Below are 21,336 nucleotides of genomic sequence, written 5' to 3'. Positions count from 1 at the left end.
GATTTCCTATTATGCAGCTCATTTTTATTTGACGCTTAAAATGACTCTGACAATCTTGCAAAACAAGTTTTGGAAATGACTTGAATGTTTGTGCCATTGCTTAATAACTTTAATGATTATACTTTTGGTCAATTGACTTAGTTGTGATTTCCCTCTCTGCGTAAAAGTTTAAAAGTAGCATATATTAATGCAGTATGTAGAAGAATGTTTTAAGGGACGGCGTGGCGCAGTGGAAGAGTGGCCGTGCGCAACCCGAGGGTCACTGGTTCAAATCCCACCTAATACCAACCTCGTCACGTCCGTTGTGTCCTGAGCAAGACACTTCACCCTTGCTCCTGATGGGTGCTGGTTGGCGCCTTGCATGGCAGCTCCCTCCATCAGTGTGTGAATGTGTGTGTGAATGTGGAAGTAGTGTCAAAGCGCTTTGAGTACCTTGAAGGTAGAAAAGTGCTATACAAGTACAACCCGTTTAATGTATACACATAGAATCATCATACTGCTGTGATTATATGCATCAAGTGTTCATTCAAGGCCAAGGCAAAATATCGTAATATATATCGTATATCGTGATATGGCCTAAAAATATCGCGATATTAAAAAAAGACAATATCACCCAGCCATAAATTCCATTAGTTTGTGTTATTCTGTGGTTGATATCAATCAATCAAAGTTTATTTATATAGCCCTAAATCACAAATGTCTCAAAGGACTGTACAAACCACTACGACTACGACATCCTCGGAAGAACCCACTTAAGGGCAAGGAAAACTCACACCCAGTAGGCAAGGAGAACTCACACCCATTGGGACGCCAGTGACAATGCTGACTATGAGAAACCTTGGAGAGGACCTAAAATGTGGGCAACCCCCCCCCCTCTAGGGGACCGAAAGCAATGGATGTCGAGCGGGTCTAACATGATACTGTGAAAGTTCAATCCATAGTGGCTCCAACACAGCCGCAAGAGTTTAGCTCAAAGCGGATCCAAGACAGCAACGAGAGTCCCGTCCACAGGAAACCATCCCAAGCGGAGTTGGATCAGCATCGTAGAGATGTCCCTAACCAATACACAGGCGAGCGGTCCATCCTGGGTCCTGACGAGCGGTCCATCCTGGGTCCCGACTCTGAACAGCCGGTACTTCATCCATGGTCATTGTCTGTCCCCCCCTTCCTACAAGGGAAGGGGGGACAGAGGAGAAAAAGAAAAGAAGCGGCAGATCTATTGGTCTAAAAAGGAGTTTCCTAAATATAACTAGGAAGACCTGCTTGTGCAAATAAACTAACGTCACGTTAAGTCCTAGTAATAAATACTGTTATTGTTTGTCCAATTAACAGTATTTTAGCTGTCGATTTTAATAACAGAAACTAAAAGTAAATCCTTAATAGTATTAGTAAACTAGATGAAATAATCTCTCGTAGCTCAACAGTATATACTAAATGTTGATATTGCCAGCAAAGATTCATGCTAAATAATGAGACAAAATATACTTTATATCATAAAAACAACTCCAGACATGAATTGTAGATGAGACTAATATTTGTAGCAGGAAATCAACTGCAAACAAACTTATCCTTTTTCTCATTAGCGTCACAATCACAGCAGCACTTCGTATTTCAACCAAATATCTACCGATGCACAAATAAGTGTAATTTTGTCTTTCACTGATTAATGTTCAATTTGTGGACCGCTCTGATGCTAATACATGATGTGCCTCCAATCTTTTCTTCTCTTAATATCTTAATTTTGTCAAATGAATTGGGGTAGTAGTAGTAACCTCTTGGTGATGATAAATTTCGGTTCGGTACGTACCTCGGTTTAGAGGTCACGGTTCGGTTCATTTTTGGTACAGTAAGAAAACAACAAAATATACTTTTTTTGGTTATTTATTTACCAAATTTGTCAACAATGGCATAACATACTGTACATATCCACACAGGTGGTCAACATAAATAAAATAAAAACTAAATAAGATAAGGCTCAGAATGGTTTCTTAACAAAACCTTTCTACATATAAAGTAATTTTTTTTGATTGATTGATTGATTGAGACTTTTATTAGTAGATTGCACAGTACAGTACATATTCCGTACAATTGACCACTGAATGCAAACACCCCAATAAGTTTTTCAAGTCGGGGTCCACGATCATCAACAGCGTTGTTGCTATTGAGTTAGTGCTAATCAGTTTAGAGTAGGGCTGCACGATTAATCGACATCAAGCTTTTAATCAATGCAATAAAAAGGTTGAGGGTTTCTTTCTGTCTGCCATCACCGGCATTTGAGTGACAGACATGCTCGCCAATCAGAATTGCCGTTTGTTAGTCTCTCGCTTTAAACAGGGAGAAAGAGGTCTCACTCTGTGCATAGATATCAGCACCAGGACCTGTTTATCTAACAGTAGAATTAAAGGCCTACTGAAATAAGATTTTCGTATTCAAACGGGGATAGCAGGTCCATTCTATGTGTCATACTTGATCATTTCGCGATATTGCCATATTTTTGCTGAAAGGATTTAGTAGAGAACATCGACGAAAAAGTTTGCAACTTTTGGTCGCTAATAAAAAAAGCCTTGCCTGTACCGGACGTAGCAGACGATGTGTGCGTGACGTCACGGGTTAGGGAGCTCCTCACATCCTCACATTGTCTACAATCATGGCCACCAGCAGCGAGAGCGATTCGGACCGAGAAAGCGACGATTTCCCCATTAATTTGAGCGAGGATGAAAGATTCGTGGATGAGGAAAGTAAGAGTGAAGGACTAGAAGAAAAAAAAAGACGAGGGATGTGGGAGCGATTTAGATGTTATTAGACACATTTACTAGGATAATTCTGGAAAATCCCTTATCCGCGTATTGTGTTACTTGTGTTTTAGTGAGATTATATGGTCGTACCTGAAAGTCGGAGGGGTGTGGCCACGGGTGTGGTGACCGCCAGTGTCTCTGAGGGAAGCCCCGTTTCTCGACGAGGCGAAGCGAAGGCAGCCGTTGGGGCCGGGCTGAGATTTTATTTTTTCCCCTCCTCCACGGTGGAAGCATCCCACGTTCGGAGGCGGTAGGTCGGAAGAGGCAAGAGAGTCCGCAGCTGCCTCTTTGACAGGTGCGCGGGGAACGACGCAAGCTCTCCGCTCATGTCTACGGTAAGAGCCAACTTATTACCACAATTTTCTCACCGAAACCTGCCGGTTGACATGTGGTAGGGCACCATGTTCGCTTGACCGCTCTGTTCCATAGTAAAGCTTCAACGTCATCTTTCGGGAATGCAAACAAGGAAACAAGGAAACACCGGCTGTGTTTATGTTGCTAAAGGCAGCCGCAATACACCACTTCCCACCTACATCTTTCGGGAATGCAAACAAGGAAACAAGGAAACACCGGCTGTGTTTATGTTGCTAAAGGCAGCCGCAATACACCACTTCCCACCTACATCTTTCTTCTTTGACGTCTCCATTATTAATTGAACAAATTGCAAAAGATTCAGCAACACAGATGTCCAGAATACTGTGTAATACAGCTGGGATCTGAGCTGGAACAAAATGTCCGCTACAATCCGTGACGTCACGCGCACGCCTATTCATACGCGTCATCATACTGCAACGTTTTCAACAGGATATTTCGTGCGAAATTTAAAATTGCAATTTAGTAAACTAAAAAGGCCGTATTGGCATGTGTTGCAATGTTAAGATTTCATCATTGATATATAAACTATCAGACTGCGTGGTCGGTAGTAGTGGGTTTCAATAGACCTTTAACTAAAGGCAGTGATCCCTCCTTCACTTATTAACAACCTGTGTCTTGATGGGCGGAGAGCGAGACCGCTCACTTAAAAAGACAGAAATTGCTCCCCTCACCTCCTCGTTTCCTTACAATAGCCGCAGGGTTCAAAGTGTAGGTAAAAAGTTGCGGCTTATAGTCTGGAATTTATTGAACACGGTCTGACAAACGGCGCTGGCAAAAAAGGAAAGCTGTGTAAATAGGGAGCGAAAATTATGACATGAAATGTTCACAAACAAAGAATGATAAACATGCATCACTTCACAAAGACACGGACAGACTGGAAGAAAAAAAACGGGTGCTTTAAAGAAGCAAAATGATGAAACGGATCCCATTTAATTGTAAACGAGGTGTAAAATTGATGATTGGGAGCAGAACACATGCATGAACAATGTGATTATGAGTGGGCTCCACATCACTGGCAGGCCTAATGCCAGGGGAGATCAGAGAAGGGGAACCAGAGCAGAGCAACAGGTGGCCAACTTTCTGCAATCAAAAGGGGTTGGATGTGGATGTCAACAACATCCACGCGTGCATTCCAATTTCCGGCAGGAGTCAGCATCTGACAAAACGCATCGATGACATCGCCAAAGAAGCCCGCGGCTTAAGGAAGCAGGAGGATATTCAAGGCACTGCAAGCGCCAAAATGCAACATCTAACGTCAAATGGAGGACTGGAAGAAGGAGAAGCACTTGTTGTCAAAGATGTTATCCTCCTCATCCACAAGTAAAAAAATAAAAGACACAACTCTATCTGAGAAACTCAGACTTTTTAACAAACACAGCATCCCTACACTTCCAACCAGGCAACACCCTGAGACCGAGATTGGTGCATCCTAAAGACCGGACCCCCGACATCCACAAAAACAATCCGGTGTATGTTATCCAGTGTGATGATGAATGCACGCGTTCATATATTGGGGAAACAAAACAACCACTATCAGAACAACCCTTCTATCAAACAACTTCAATGGGCGACATTGATAGGAGTGGAGCAACACAACTAACAAATAACTAATTAGTCTAAAATATTCATTATTTCCTGACTAGTATTCCCTTTTTCCTACTTTCCTAGGAAAGCGCAAGATTGTTAGTCTTAACATGTAAAACACATGTAAAAGCCAGGCTTTTAAAAAAAATAGACCTAAAAATTAGCGATCATCAATCTTCACCAAGACGTCCCTTGATGGACATTCACGGCACCCGAGGGTCTTGTGAGATGACGCTGGCTGCTGCGAGATCATTATTAAGACAAAATGACGTAGAGCAGGGGTGTCAAACTCAAATACAGAGTGGGCCAAAATTTTAAACGGAACAAAGCCGCGGGCCAAGGTTGAACAAATTATCCTTTTAATAGAGACCCAAACAAGTGTTGCATTTAATATTGAACAAGCAAGGCTTATATAACTTTAGTGACATGCAAAATCCATTTTCAAATAATAATAATAATAATCAAAAAAATATCAATGGCATATCAAATAATATTTAAATAAAAATGTTATGCCTTTTTTTCTATTTGCAACCTTCTGAGATGAATATCACAATTTTTCTACAGGCTAGTAATAAATTTGAAAATAAAATAACAATAATGAATGAACCAAACATTCAAGCCTTGAAGTAGCAAGAGAAAATGCATGAATAAAACGTTAAAGGGGAACATTATCACAATTTCAAAAGGGTTAAAAACAATAAAAATCAGTTCCCAGTGGCTTGTTGTATTTTTTGAAGTTTTTTTCAACATTTTTCCAGTCTCAGAATATCCCTAAATAAAGCTTTAAAGTGCCTTATTTTCGCTATCTTCGAAACCACTATCCATTTCCCTGTGACGTCACACAGTGCTGCCAATGTAAACAAACAATGGGAATACCACAGCAAGATATAGTGACATTAGCTCGGATTCAAACTCGGATTTCAGCGACTTAAGCGATTCAACAGATTACGCATGTATTGAAACAGATGGTAGGAGTATGAAAGTATTGAAGAAGAAACTGAAGCTATTGAGCGAATAGCTATTGACGCTATTCATAGCCATAGCATGGCCGAATAGCTGCGTTAGCCTCGCCTGTAAAATGTGCGGACCAGACGATCAGGACTTTTGCATCTTTTGACACTGGAGCAACTTAAATCCGTCGATTGGTAAGTGTTTTTTTCGCATTACATGTGGGTGGAAGGAAACGTAATATAGTTGCAAATGCATCTACAGGTTATCCATACATCTCTGTAGCATGTCTGCTTTAGCACCGCCGGTAAATAGCATGTTAGCATAGATTAGCGTAGCATGTTAGCATCGATTACCTGGCAGTCAACATCAACAAAACTCACCTTTGTGATTTCGTTGACTATTGTTGCAAATGCATCTGCAGGTTTTCCATACATCTCTGTGCCATGTCTGCCTTAGCATCGCCGGTAAAATGTGGGGACACTTTGGCACATTCAATGGGGGTCTGGCGGCAGACACTTTGGCATCTTCGGGCCAGTGGTGCAACTTGAATCCCTCCCTGTTAGTGTTGTTACACCCTCCGACAACACACCGTCGAGGCATGATGTCTCTAAGGTTCCAAAAAATAGTCAAAAAAACGAAAAATAACAGAGCTGAGACCCGGTGTTTGTAATGTGTTGAAAATGAAAATGTGTGTTACCTCGGCAACGTCACATTCTGATGTCATCGCCTCCAGCGCGATAAACAGAAAGGTGTTTAATTCGCCAAAATTCACCCATTTAGAGTTCGGAAATCGGTTAAAAAAATATATGGTCTTTTTTCTGCACTATCAAGGTATATATTGACGCTTACATAGGTCTGGTGATAATGTTCCCCTTTAATTATTGGTCAATTTGCTGGAAGTTTCCCGGAAGAGTTAGTGCTGCAAAGGGTTCTGGCTTTTTGTTCTGTTGTGTTACGGTGCAGATGTTCACCCGAAATGTGTTTGTCATTCTTGTTTGGTGTGGGTTCACAGTGTGGTGCATATTTGTAACAGTGCTAAAGTTGTTTATACAGCCACCCTCAGTGTGACCTGTATGGCTGTTGACCAAGTATGCCTTGCATTCACTTGTGCGTGTGTGTGTGTGTGTGTGTGTGTAAAAGCCACAAATATGTGACACGCTGTTAGTATGGAGGAAAAGCGGACGTGACGACAGGTTGTAGAGAACGCTAAAGGCAGTTCTTAAATGCACGCCCCCAATATAGTTGTCCAGGTGGAAATCGGTAAAAATTCGGGAGAATAGTTGCCCCGGGAGATTTTCGGGAGGGGCACTGAACTTCGGGAGTCTACCGGGAAAATTAGAAGGGTTGGCAAGTATGAGTATTAGCGGTGAATGCGGTGTTATAGCGGCACCGACGCTGTATAACACCGGCAGGCCAGCTCTAATGCTAAATTGATACTGCCTCAAGGGCCAAATTAAATTACACGGCAGGCCAGATTTGGCCCGCGGGCCAGAGTTTGACACCCAAGACCTAGAGGAAGGCGAGAAACACTTTTTATTTCAACAGACTCACGCGCCGTACCTTCCGTCAAAACTTTAAATGCCGACTGCACATTTCCTATCTTCACAATAAAAGCCCTGCTGCATGTTACGTGCACTAACAAAATAGGAGTATCAAACAAGCTTTCTGAGCGATCGCTTGTGCACGCCAGCTTTCCGAGACTCTTATTTTGTTAGCGCAGGCAGCATGAAGGAGGGCTTTTATTGTGAAGATAGGAAATGTGCAGTCGGCCTTTAGAGTTTTGACGGAAGGTACAGCGCGTGAGTCTGTTGAAATAAAAAGTGTTTCTCGCCTTCCTCTCGGTCATTTGTTCTTAATAATGATCTCGCAGCAGCTAGCGTCATCTCACAAGACCTTCGGGTGCCGTGAATGTCAATCAAGCAAGCTACGGAATTTGCGGCCGATGTTTTTCTTGTAAAGTGTATGGAAGCTGGATAAATAAAATGCCAAAAACCAACCACTTTCAGGTGGTATTGTACAGAAAGGAGGACTTTTTTTCTCCTCCATTCGAAAATGTGAGCGTTATCATCACTACTGTCGGATTCCAATCAATGCAAGTCATCAGCCTCTGAGTGTTAGACAAGCCTCCTCTCTTCCTGTTTTTAAATCTTTCTTAAAAACATACTTTTATTTCTTGGCTTTTAACACTGAGTGATATCCATCCTGCAATGGCGCCCCATTACACACCTGCTGTGAACCTGTTTTTATGTTTTATTTATTTATATTTTATCATGTTCTGTTTGTGTTGTGTTGTTTGCTCGGTCCTCGTATTATCTTTTAACCTGCCCATTGTACAGCACTTTGGCTACCCCTGTGGTAAATTTTAAATGTGCTTTATAAATAAAGTTGATTTGATTTGACCAGAATCAGGTAATACACCAACTTATATTCTTGTCTTCGTGAAAGAAAGACATCTATATGTGTTACACATGCTTGTATTATCATTAAACACATTTAACTTGTTAACAAAAAAGTCTCTTTCATAAATAAATAAATAAATATAAATGATATATATGAATGAGGTAGAGCCCCTCGATTTGGTCAATTGAAAAGTAGCTCGCCTGCAGAAAAAGTGTGGGCGCCCCTGGTGTAAATGATTAAATATACTCTGCTTCTTCCTACTCCTTTTCAGACATGTTGACTTGTGCAAAATGTTGTGTGGAATGTGTTAGGGATGTCTGAAGCAAAATAAACTGAGGAGGATTTTAACATTAATGGGGGCCAAGAGCCCCTAAAGTTCACCTCCTACAACCGGCCCTGGTTGTTTATTAAAGTGGACATAACACAACTGTGTTATTGTTTTAGTGTCACAGTGCACTCACACAAAAGCGTGGTAGACGAACGCCCACTCCCTGGGTCTTTCCAGTTTCAACATTGTATTTTTGTTGTAGAATTTTGGTCGAGAAATGACCAAATTTCGATGGTCAAATCAACGTCAGAACCCAACATTGATTAAACGTTGTGTAAACGCATGTCGTTTCAATGTTATTGTTTGAGTTGCTCAACGTCAGGACCTAATTCAACAAGTTCTCAAAGTTGTTTCAATATCTTGTGCCTGCTGCGAGGTAAGAAATGTTGGTTTCGCGTAATAAATGTGATCGGTATCAGTATCGGCCGATCATACTCATGGATGATCAACATCAGCAGCATAAAACCCTTTTCAGAAAGCCCTTCTATCAAACAACTTCAATGGGCGACATTGATAGGAGTGGAGCAACACAACCAATCAAGCAATTAACTAATCAGTTTAACATATTCATTATTTCCTGACTACTATTCCTTATTTCCTCCTTTCCTTAACATTGCATGAACTGTTTCGACACCTAACTTTCCTTCTTCACAAATCAACTGAACCAAATTTAAATGGAAAAACGTAAGCAAGCGCAATATTGTTAGTCTGAACATGTGAAATATATGGTGTAAATGAATAATTAAAATCTGCTTCTTCCTACTCCTTGTGCAAAATGTTTGGTGGAACTTGTTAGGGATGTCTGAAGCAAAATTAAACCGAGAAGGGTTTTAAAATTAATGGGGGCAGAGAGCCCCTAAAGTTCACCTCCTAAAACCGGCCCTGGTTGTTTGTGGAAGTGGACATAACACAAGTGTGTTATTGTTTTTGTGTTAAAGATAGAAAAAAAGTGTAATTCAGAACCCAAAATTGATTAAACCTCGTCAGAACACATGTTGTATCAACGTTATTGTTTTAGTTGGTCAACGTCAGTTCAATGTCTTATGCTTGCTCCGAGGTATGAAAAGTTGCTTTCGCCTAATATATGTGATCGATATCAGTATCGGCCGATCATACTCATGGATGATCAATATCAGCAGCATAAAAGCCTTATCAGAAGAACCCTTCTGTCGAAAAACTTTAATGGGCGACATTAATAGGAGTGGAGCAACACAACCAATTAAGCAATTAACTAATTAGTTTAACATATTAATTATTTCCTGACTATCATTCCTTATTTCCTCCGTTCTTTAACATTGTATGAACTGTTTCAACACCTTACTTTCCTTCTTCACACATCAACTGAACCAAATTTAAATGGAAAAACGTAGACAAGCGCAATATTGTTAGTCTGAACATGTGAAATATATGGTGTAAATGAATAATTAAAATCTGCTTCCTCCTACTCCTTGTGCAAAATGTTTGATGAAACTTGTTAGGGATGTCTGAAAAAAATAAACCAGGAGGATTTTAACATGATCGGGGGCTAGGAGCCCCTAAAGTTCACCTCCTACAACCGGCCCTGGTTGTTTGTTAAAGTGGACATAACACAAGTGTGTTATTGTTTTATTGTTAAAGATTGAAAAAAAGTACAATTCAGAACCCAACATTGATTAAACATCGTCAGAACGCATGTTGTATCAACGTTATTGTTTGAGTTGCTCAACGTCAGGACCTAATTCAACAAGTTCTCAACGTTGTGTCAATGTCTTATGCATCTGCGAGGTAAGAAAAGTTGCTTTTGCTTGATAAATGGGATCGATATCAGTATCGGCCGATCATACTCATGGATGATCAATATCAGCCTTATCAGAAGAACTCTTTCATCAAACAACTTCAATGGGCGACATTGATAGGAGTGGAGCAACACAACCAATCAAGCAATTAACTAATTAGTCTAACATACTCATTATGTCCTTACTATTATTCCTTATTTCCTCCTTTCCTTAACATTGCATGAACTGTTTCAACACCTTACTTTCCTTCTTAACACATCAACTAAACCAAATTGAAATGGAAAAACGTAGGCAAGCGCAATATTGTTAGTCTGAACATGTGAAATATATGGTGTAAATGAATATTTAAAATCTGTTTCTTCCTACTCCTTGTGCAAAATGTTTGGTGGAACTTGTTAGGGATGTCTGAAGAATAATAAACCGAGGAGGGTTTTAACATTAACGTGGGACGAGAGCCCCTAAAGTTCACCTCCTACAACCGGCCCTGGTTGTTTGTTAAAGTGGACATAACTCAAGTGTGTTATTGTTTTAGTGTTAAATATAGAAAAAAGTGCACTCACACAAAAGCGTGGTAGACGAACGCCCACTCCCTGGGTCTTTCCAGTTTCAACTTTGTATTTTTGTTGTAGAATTTTGGTTGGGAAATGACCAAATTTCAATGGTCAAATCAACGTCAGAACCCAACATTGATTAAACGTTGTCTAAACGCACGTCGTTTCAACGTTATTGTTTAAGTTGCTGAATGTCAGGACCTAATTCAACAAGTTTTCAACGTTGTGTCAATGTCTTATGCCTGCTGCAAGGTAAGAAAAGTTGGTTTCGCTGCAAAAAAGTGATCGGTATCAGTATCGGCCGATCATACTCATGGATGATCAATATCAGCAGCAAAAAGCCCTTATCAGAAAAACTCTTCTATCAAACAACTTCAATGGGCGACATTATTAGGAGTGGAGCAACACAATCAATTTAGCAATTAACTAATCAGTTTAACACATTCATTATTTCCTTACTAGTCCTTATTTTATCCTTCTTTCCTTAACATTGCATGAACAGTTTCAACACCTTCATTTCCTTCGTCACAAATGTAGGCAAGCGCTATATTATTAGTCCCAACATATAAAATATATGGTCTAAATGAATAAATACACTCTGCTTCTTGCTACTCCTTTTCAGACATGTTGACTTGTGCGAAATGTTTGGTGGAACTTGTTAGGGATGTCTGAAAAAAATAAACCAGGAGGATTTTAACATGATTGGGGGCTAGGAGCCCCTAATGTTTACCTCCTACAACCGGCCCTGGTTGTTTGTTAAAGTGGACATAACACAAGTGTGTTATTGTTTTATTGTTAAAGATAGAAAAAAATGTGTAATTCAAAACCCAACATTGATTAAACACCGTCAGAACGCATGTTGTTTCAACGTTATTGTTTGAGTTGCTCAACGTCAGGACCTAATTCGACAAGTTCTCAACGTTGTGTCAATGTCTTATGCATCTGCGAGGTAAGAAAAGTTGGTTGATCGGCATCAGTATCGGCCGATCATACTGATGGATGATCAATAGCAGCATAAAACCCTTATCAGAAGAACCATTCTATCAAACAACTTCAATGGGTGACATTAATAGGAGTGGAGCAACACAACCAATTAAGCAATTAACTAATTAGCTTAACATATTCATTATTTCCTGACTACTATTCCTTATTTCCTTATTTGCATGAACAGTTTCAACATCTTAATTTCCTTCCTCACACATCAAGTAAACCAAAGTTAAATGGAAACATGTAGGTAAGCACGATATTATTAGTCCCAACATATAAAATATATGGTGTAAATGAATAAATACACTCTGCTTCTTCCTACTCCTTTTCAGACATTTTGACTTGTGCAAAATGTTTGGTGGAACTTGTTAGGGATGTCTGAAGCAAAATAAACAGAAGAGGATTTTAACATGATTGGGGGCCGAGAGCCCCTAAAGTTCACCTCCTACAACCGGCCCTGGTTGTTTGTTAAAGTGGACATAACACAAGTGTGTTATTGTTTTAGTGATAAATATAGAAAAAAGTGCACTCACACGAAAGCGTGGTAGACGAACGCCCACTCCCTGGGTCTTTCCAGGACGTTGTACAGGTAGTTCTGGAGCCAGCGGTAGCGCGCGTTCCGGCGGCCGCCCTGCGCGCTGTACGTCAGCGGCTTGCCCAGCAGGCTGAGCCGGGCGCCCTGCTTCATGTCGGCACCGGGCGGCCCCAGCCCGTCCCCGACCCGCACCGCGTTGTTCATCATCCTCTGGCCGCACTCGACATCCCTGAGGGGGAAGTTCCGCGCCAGGCGTCCCGGGGACGTCGTCTTCAGCCAGAGTCCACCGACACCAGCAGGGCTCTCGTCGCCGCCGTCGTGACCCCGCGGCATGGCATCACCAGCCCGCGGGCGTGGAGGGCGCCGGGAGACCGGTGGACGTCCACATGCGAGGAGGTGCGTGGAGACTTTTTAATTGGACCAAAGTGAAAGCGGCTGCTCCCGTCTGGCACATTTCAAGTGTCCGCTCTGGACTGTCCGTTGGCACCGGTGCGCGGCGGCAGAAGAGTTGGGTGGCGGTGAAGTGGAGCCATTTGTGCTGAGAGGGCTGGGGGTGTGTTCTCCACACTCCGCCGCCATCGCAGTCCTGTTTTACGAGCACCGACACACTTCTTCATTACAGCTGCTGCTCATGCCTCACACAACAACTGCTACCAACATTTGATTTTACAACTTAGAACCTCATTTTAATATTATGTTTATATAGATAAAACACCACAAACGCCTTAAATGTTCGACATGGCTGTATTATTGATTAATTAACTATTAAACAAAAAAAAAAATGTATTTAATTTTTTTTTTTATGTTTATTTATAAATTTCAACATTAACAAACAGATAAGAAACAATAATCATTAAAGCTGCAAGCAGCGTTGATCGGGTCCGCCTTTGGCTGCTGCCACCGTGACTCAAGCCCTGGTCTAAGTCAGACCTACATAGAGGTTTTTGATTCATGTCTCTACGACATTCCTAACAGAAGTTACTAGCAGTTTTGTCTGTGTTTTTTCTAGGGGGCGCTAGAGCGCAATTTAGATTTTTAGGGTTTGGTTTTTTCTTAGATAGCAATTTTCGCCAGTCCTGATGTGTGTGTAAAAATTGGTGAGTTTTGAAGCATGTTAAGGGGGTCAAATTACAGATCGGCGTTTCTGGATGTTGTTGATAATTGGCTTTCGCTTAACGTAGTAGAGCTTTAACTTGCACTTTGAAGTATTTTAAGGGGGTCAAATTACAGCTCAAAGAGGCAAAAATGACATTTTTTAGGAAACTCTGCGCAGGGGTTCTTAGAAGGCGCGTCAAATCAAAACCGGAGCAGTAATCAAAACTATGTGAAAAACTTTTATTCAGAAGGGTTCAATCTCTCTCCTGTGCGAGTTTGAAGCCGACACGACAAACGCTCTCAGAGGAAATAATGTTTGAAAAAAGGTGACAGGTTTTTACAAAATTTTGTTTTGAAGGAGTAATTTTTAACTTCCTGTTAATTTTTGCTGAAGTATGTCGATTATTAAAATGTAGGTCTAAGTGAGACCTACATAGAAGTTTTTGTTTCATGTCTTTCCGGCATTCCTACCAGAAGTTACAAGCAGTTTTGTCTGTGTTTTCTTCCTAGGAGCTGTTTTTTCTGTGTTTTATTCAAAAATTGTGCTAGAGCACAATTTTTAGTTTTGGGTTTTTTTTTTTCATTAGATCGCAATTTCTGCCAGACCTGATGTATGTGCCAAGTTTGGTGAGTTTTGAAGCATTTTAAGGGGGTCAAATTTCAGCTCAAAGAGGCAAAAATAGCATTTTTTGCAAAAATTTTGTTTTGAAGGGGTTTTTGCCAACTTCCTGTTAATTTTTGCCATAGAAGTATAAATTGGGAAATGTAGATCTAAGTCAGACCTAAATAGAGGTTTTTGTTTCATGTCTCTACGACATTCCTAATGGAAGTTACAACCAGTGTGTTTGTTTTTTTTTCCTAGTGGGCCCTAGCGCGCAATTTTGATTTTTGGGGTTTGGTTGCTTGATAAGTTGGGAAGGTTTGCCATACCGACGTGTGTGTCAAATTTGGTGAGTTTTGAAGCATGTTAAAGGGGTCAAATTACAGCGTGTAGGTGCGGAATAAAGAATAGAAATAAATAAATAATAATAAAACCTTACAGTTTCAATAGGGTCCTTTGGCCCATTGCAAAAGGACTCCCCTGGAGTCCTTTTGCAATGGGCCAAAGGACCCTAAAAATAGTTCAACAACACTATAAAAGAGGGGTGTCAAAGTCAAATACAGAGTGGGCCAAAATTTTAAACTGAACAAAGCTGTGGGCCAAGGTTGAACAAATTAACCTTTTAAAGGGGAACATTATCACAATTTCAAAACGGTTAAAAACAATAAAAATCAGTTCCCAGTGGCTTGCTGTATTTTTTTATTTTTTTTTCAAAATTTTACCTGTACCCGAATATCCCTAAAAAAAGCTTTAAAGTGCTTGATTTTCGCTATTTGCGATGCGACTATCCATTTCCCTGTGACGTCATACAGTGCTGCCAATGTAAACAAACAACGGCGAATACCACAGCAAGATATAGCGACATTAGCTCGGATTCAAACTCGGATTTCAGCGACTTAAGCGATTTAACAGGTTACGCATGTATTGAAACGGATGGTTGGAGTATGAAAGTATTGAAGAAGAAACTGAAGCTATTGAGCGAATAACTATTGATGCTATTCATAGCCATAGTATGGCCGAATAGCTGCGTTAGCATCGCCGGTAAAATTTGCGGACCAAACGATCAGGACTTTTGCATCTTGTGACACGGGAGCAACTTAAATCCTTCGATTGGTAAGTGTTTTTTTCGCATTAAATGTGGGTGGAAGGAAACGTAATATATTTGCAAATGCATCTGCAGGTTATCCATACATCTTTGTGCCATGTCTGCTTTAGCACCGCCGGTAAATAGCATGTTAGCATAGATTAGCGTAGTATGTTAGCATCGATTAGCTGGCAGTCAACATCAATAAAACTCACCTTTGTGAATTCGTTGACCTTATAGTTGCAAATGCATCTGCAGGTTTTCCATACATCTCTGTGCCATGTCTGCTTTAGCACCGCCGGTAAATAGCATGTTAGCGTCGATTAGCATAGCATGTTAGCATCGATTAGCTGGCAGTCACGCCGCGACCAAATATGTCTGATTAGCACATAAGTCAACATCAACAAAACTCACCTTTGTGATTTCGTTGAATTTATCGTTGCAAATGCATCTGCAGGTTATCCATACATCTCTGTGCCATGTCTGTCATCGCCGGTAAAATGTGGAGACACTTTGGCACATTCATTGGGGGTCTGGCGGCAGACACTTTCGCATCTTCGGGCCAGTGGTGCAACTTCAATCCCTCCCTGTTAGTGTTGTTACACCTTCCGACAACACAGGCATGATGTCTCCAAAGTTCCAAAAAATATTCAAAAAACGGAAAATAACAGAGCTGAGACCCGGTGTTTGTAATGTGTTGAAAATGAAAATGGCGGCTGTATTACCTCGGAGACGTCACGTTCTGACGTCATCGCAAAAAGAGCGATGAACAGAAAGGGGTTTAATTCGCCAAAATTTACCCATTTAGAGTTCGGAAATCGTATAAAAAAAAATATGGTCTTTTTTCTGCAACATCAAGGTATATATTGACGCTTACATAGGTCTGGTGATAATGTTCCCCTTTAATGGGGACCCAAACAAGTTTTGCATTGAATATTGAAAAAGCAAGGCTTATATAACTTTATAGTGACATGCAAAATCGAGTTTCAAATAATAATTAAAATTAAAAAATATCAATGGCATATCAAATCAAATTTAAATAAAAATTGAGTGCCTCTTTTTTATTTGCAGCCTTCTGAGGTAAATATCAAAATAAACTTTGTCCACAGGCTAATAATACATTTGAAAATAAAATAATAATTAATGAAACAAACATTCAAGCCTTGAAGTAACAAGAGAAAGTGCATGAATAAATTGTTAATTATTGCTCAGTTTGCTACACTGATTTGCTTGAACAATGAATATGGAACAAGCAATAATTATATAACTTAATTGTGCAAAATCAACATTCAAAAAACAAACGGGAAAAAAATGCCTCTTTTCTATTTGCAGCCTTCTAAGGTAAATATCAACATTACATTTTTCCACAGGCTAATAAATCTTAAAATAAAATAATAATGAGATGGGTGGGGTTGGTGGTGGGGGGCGGGTTTTGTAGGTAGTCAGTGCTGCAAGGGGTTCTGGATATTTGGTCTGTCGTGTGTACGTTGTGTTACGGTGCGGATTTTCTCCCGAAATGTGTTAGTCATTCTTGTATGGTGTGGGTTCACAGTGTGGCGCATATTTGTAACAGTGTTAAAGTTGTTTATACGGCCAGCCTCAGTCTGACCTGTATGACTGTTGAGCAGTTATGCCTGGCATTCACTTAAGTGTGTGTACAAGTCGGATATATCATGTGACTTGGCTGGCACGCTGTTTGTATGGAGTAAAAGCGGACGTGACAACATTTTTTTTTTTTTTTTTTTTTTTTTTCCAAGATGGCGCTGCTGTAGTGGCTGCTGTAGGCAGGAGCTCTGTGCTCTTGTGTCATCCTTTTGTGTTTCCCTCTTGTTTTCATGTGTTATTATATTTTTTTGCATTTTGGTCCGGGACCCTTTGGGACTGTGTGACAAGGAGTGGCACTTTCGTGACCTCTGTGGTGCTTTTTTTCTGGACTTTTGGATCTGCCTCCCGGGAGCCTTTTGGCCATGGAGACCAGCTGCTGGGTCTCTGCTACACCAGAGTCTGTTTGGATGTACTGGAGGAGATGCGGATGAGGGGACAGGGCTGCGGAGCTAGCACTGAGCGCTGGGACGGAGAGGCTTCGCGGTGTCTTGGCTGGGTGAGCAGGTGTCGGACACCTCAGTCACCTCCTTGGACGTATCCTCGCTCATCCATTCGGACTGGACACTGGCCGAGAGTGGAGTCGGCTGTCTTGGTTGCTTTGTTGGGTCTGCTTCTGTCTCTGGCCATGCTCCCTCCTCCCCAGCGGACAATGGCGTGGAACACCGCAGAGGCCACCACAGTGTATATGTTTATTTTACTTTTTATTCATAGCTGTATGTAGAAGTGTCTGGTTGTATCTGCTGCTTTAATGTCTTTAATGTCCTCTGTGTTCTTCGATGTTTGATGTTTCCCTCTTACACACATGTAAGAGGGATGTGTACTATGGCTATGAGTTGTTGTTGGTTTTTTTTCCCCCTTGGCCTCAGTTTGCACCCCCACTCCAGGGCCCAAGCTGAGACCGATTTTTTAAAAATTTTATTTGAATCTTCTATTCTTTTCCACACTGTAGGACCCCCCCCCCCCCCCCCCCTGTTTACCTGTATGTCATCCTTTTTTGTAAGGGGCGCTGGAAGCCGGCAGACCCGTCAGCGATCCTGTTCTGTCTCCCTGTAATGTTTGTCTGATCTTGAATGGGATTATGCTGAAAATTGTAATTTTCCTGAAGGAACTCTCCTGACGGAATAAATAAAGTACTATCTAATCTAATCTAATCTAATCTAATATTGTAGACAACGCTAAAGGCAGAGCCTTTATAGTACCGGCTTGCCAGCTCTAATGTTAATTTGATATTGCCTCAAGGGCCAAATGAAATTGTACAGCTGGCCAAATTTTTGACACCCATGGTATAAAACATTACAAAACATTATAAAAACAGTACAAAACAATGCCAGGGGGTTGTAAATTCATCCATCCATCCATCCATTTTCTACCGCTTATTCCCTTTAAGGGTCGCGGGGGGCGCTGGCGCCTATCTCAGCTAAAATTGGGCGGAAGGCGGGGTACACCCTGGACAAGTCGCCTCCTCATCGCAGGGCCAACACATAGACAGACAACATTCACACTCACATTCACACATATACCGTATTTCCTTGAATAGCCGCCGGGGCGCTAATTAATTTAAAACCTCTTCTCACTCCTCCGCTTATTCAAGGCATGCGGTAAAAGTAAGCAGGCCCTAATAATTTCAAAACCTCTTCTCACCCCTGCGCTTACCAATGGCATGCAGTAAAAAATTGAGTGCGATGCAAGGATACCATCATGAAAATAAATGCTAAATGATAAATGGGTTGTACTTGTATAGCGCTTTTCTACCTTCAAGTTACTCAAAGCGCTTTGACACTACTTCTACATTTACCCATTCACACACACTTTCACACACTGATGGAGGGAGCTGCCATGCAAGGCGCTAACCAGCACCCATCAGGAGCAAGGGTGAAGTGTCTTGCTCAGGAGACAACGGACGTGACGAGGTTGGTACAAGGTGGGGATTGAACCAGGTTCCCTCGGATTGCGCACGGCCACTCTTCCACTGCGCCACGCCGAAAAGCACATTTAATTAAAAAAAACAACGTTATTATGGTTATTATTTTCAGCACCGAAGGCTTGGAATAACCTACAATCAAATATTCAACTTAAAACCTTTGTTACATTAAATGAGTTTAAAGCTTCTGTGAAAGGTGTCAGGCTTTCCCCTGACAGTTTGTCTATGCTTTAGTTTTTTCCTCTGCATTTGTCTGTTTCCTCTGTGTTTAGTATCTCCTGTCTTTAGTTCCTGTCTAGTGCTCTTATTTTGTCAGCTTCCTGTCTTGTTCCCTGAGTGCTGTGTTCCTCCTCAGCTGCAGCTGATGGGCACCTGGCCACACCTGTTGCCAATCAGCCTGCTCTTATTTGTACCTGCTTTGTCTTGTGTCTGTTGCTGGATCATTGTATTGTCATTGGGACTTGTCGTTGCCATATGTTACTCTTGTAGTGTCTGTGATTCTTTTCAGCTATTACCTGTCGTGCTACGTTTTGTCCTGGTTGTCGTAGCGGTAAGCTGTTCTTGTTAGCCATTAGTTATTTCCAGTTGTTCTGTTTGCTATCCTCTAGCTTCCATGCTAAAGTTCCTTTTTGTTTTCTAGCTTCCAGTGCTAGCTCCCTTAGTTTGTTATTCCGCCCACGTGCGTGCTTTTTGTTTGTTCTTGTTCTATTATTTATATTAATGTCTTCATATTCTATGCCTGCCTCCGTGTCTGCATATTTGGGTTTGAAACCAAATAACTGTGACAAAAGGATTGCAGTCTACCTTGTCTGTATACAGATGTATCATCCATCCATCCATCCATTTCCTACCGCTTATTCCCTTTTGGGTTCGCGGGGGGCGCTGGATCCTATCTCAGCTACAATCGGACCGAAGGCGGGGTGCACCCTGGACAAGTCGCCACCTCATCGCAGAGCCAACACCGATAGACAGACAACATTCACACTCACATTCACACACTAGCACTAGGGCCAATTTAGTGTTGCCAATCAACCTATCCCCAGGTGCATGTCTTTGGAAGTGGGAGGAAGCCGGAGTACCCGAAGGGAACCCACGCATTCACGGGAAGAACATGCAAACTCCACACAGGAAGATCCCGAGCCTGGGATTGAACCCAGGACTGCAGGACCTTCGTATTGTGAAGCAGACGCACTAAAACCCCTCTGCCACCGTGAAGCCCCACATGTGTCATATGAATAAGTTTTAATGTTGTAAATGTGATGTTTTATGTGTTGTTTACTGTTTTTAATGTAACCTTGCTGCTCCCCTTTTGGCCAGGTCTCCCTTGGAAAAGAGATCTTTGATCTCAATGGGATTTTACCTGGTTATAAAGGCTACCGGTAAATAAAAAAATAAATGAAAAATGGTCTTACTTATGAATGAAATCCATGCCAGCTCCTTCAGATCAAAAGCATCGATAACTTGTTTATAGAAGTATTCCTTATCTTTCTTTAGTTTTAAGAAGTCTCTCAGAAAACTGCTATAAGTTAGTTCGGGTGTGGGCGACTTCCCCTCTCGTTCTGCTCGTGGGTGATCTCTTTATCCCAGGACTTCCAAGAAAGGACATGGCTTGAGCAGTTTGACTTTGTTTATTTTTCAATAAAACCTCAGTCCAGGTCGCTCTTCCGCTCGCTCGCCGGTATCTTGGGCACGGCTGCTACAGCTAGCATGCCCTGCCTGTCTGTCGGACCGTCGGCTACACAGGTGGTACCGGTATATTGATAAAACATAGCTGCTTACTGTTCTTTTTAGCATACCGGTATTCAATAGCTTGGACATTAAATCCTACTGAATAGATCTTAATCTTCTTCCCTTTATGCGATTTCAAATTGTTGAAATAAGCCTCCTCCATTTTGAAAATGATGACAGGGGAAGTGTCACTCGTGACGTAACGAATTTGCCCCGGCGGTAATAGTAAGCATGCTCTAATTATTTTACGAAGCGGGTTTGACCCGGCAGTAATTCAAGGCAGGCGCATATTGTATGCCCGGCAGCAATTCAAGGAAATACGGTATATATAATAAACCAGGTGCGAAGCAATAGGCTCATTCAGATCCATTTAATAACTTAAATTTGGAACACAGCATCATCGTTTTCACAGCTTTTTTGTTGTTAGAGGTAGAGAGCGTTTTAAAGTAAAGTTCAAAATCTTTTTTAAAGGCACAAAAGACAGGTGGAGTATTGAGAAACTTACATTTATGAATATAAAACTTACCCAATAGAAAATAGAATACACAAAAAATACAAACCCCATTTCTATATGAGTTGGGAAATTGTGTTAGATGTAAATATAAACGGAAATCAATCATTTGCAAATAATTTTCAGCCCATATTCAGTTGAATATGCTACAAAGACAACATATTTGATGTTCAAACATTGGGCGTCAGTTCTATCATTGACTACATTCCTCCGCCATAAAATAGATCAACTGCTAAGGTTGGAGAGAGTTGTGACAACACAGTTCTAAAAGGGGGCAGTAAAACTCAATGCTTTATTTTATATATATATATATATATATACACACAGTGGGGAAAAAAAGTATTTAGTCAGCCACCGATTGTGCAAGTTCTCCCACTTAAAATGATGACAGAGGTCTGTAATTTTCATCATAGGTACACTTCAACTGTGAGAGACAGAATGTGAAAAAAAATCCAGGAATTCACATTGTAGGAATTTCTAATAATTTATTTGTAAATTATGGTGGAAAAT

The 21,336-nt window shown here is 41.1% G+C and overlaps 1 protein-coding gene across 2 annotated transcripts in view; it reads right to left on the bottom strand.

The window, feature by feature from the left end:
* LOC133559502 (potassium voltage-gated channel subfamily KQT member 5-like) overlaps nucleotides 1–12,910 on the bottom strand; it is a 241,718-nt gene extending 228,808 nt beyond the window's left edge. Inside the window, exon 1 of one of the 2 annotated variants that reach the window (XM_061911321.1) lies at nucleotides 12,280–12,910. In XM_061911321.1, coding sequence (XP_061767305.1) covers nucleotides 12,280–12,614 — 335 coding nt within the window. In that variant the 5' untranslated portion in view covers nucleotides 12,615–12,910. The remainder of the gene's footprint in view (nucleotides 1–12,279) is intronic. The other variant, XM_061911322.1, reaches the window with a different exon arrangement.
* Nucleotides 12,911–21,336: the final 8,426 nt, after the last annotated feature.

Source organism: Nerophis ophidion, linkage group LG09 (assembly GCF_033978795.1).
Source record: "Nerophis ophidion isolate RoL-2023_Sa linkage group LG09, RoL_Noph_v1.0, whole genome shotgun sequence".
NCBI classification, from domain to species: Eukaryota; Metazoa; Chordata; class Actinopteri; order Syngnathiformes; family Syngnathidae; genus Nerophis; species Nerophis ophidion.
Note: the sequence above shows the minus strand (reverse complement) of the source record. Positions and strands in the feature narration are given on the sequence as shown.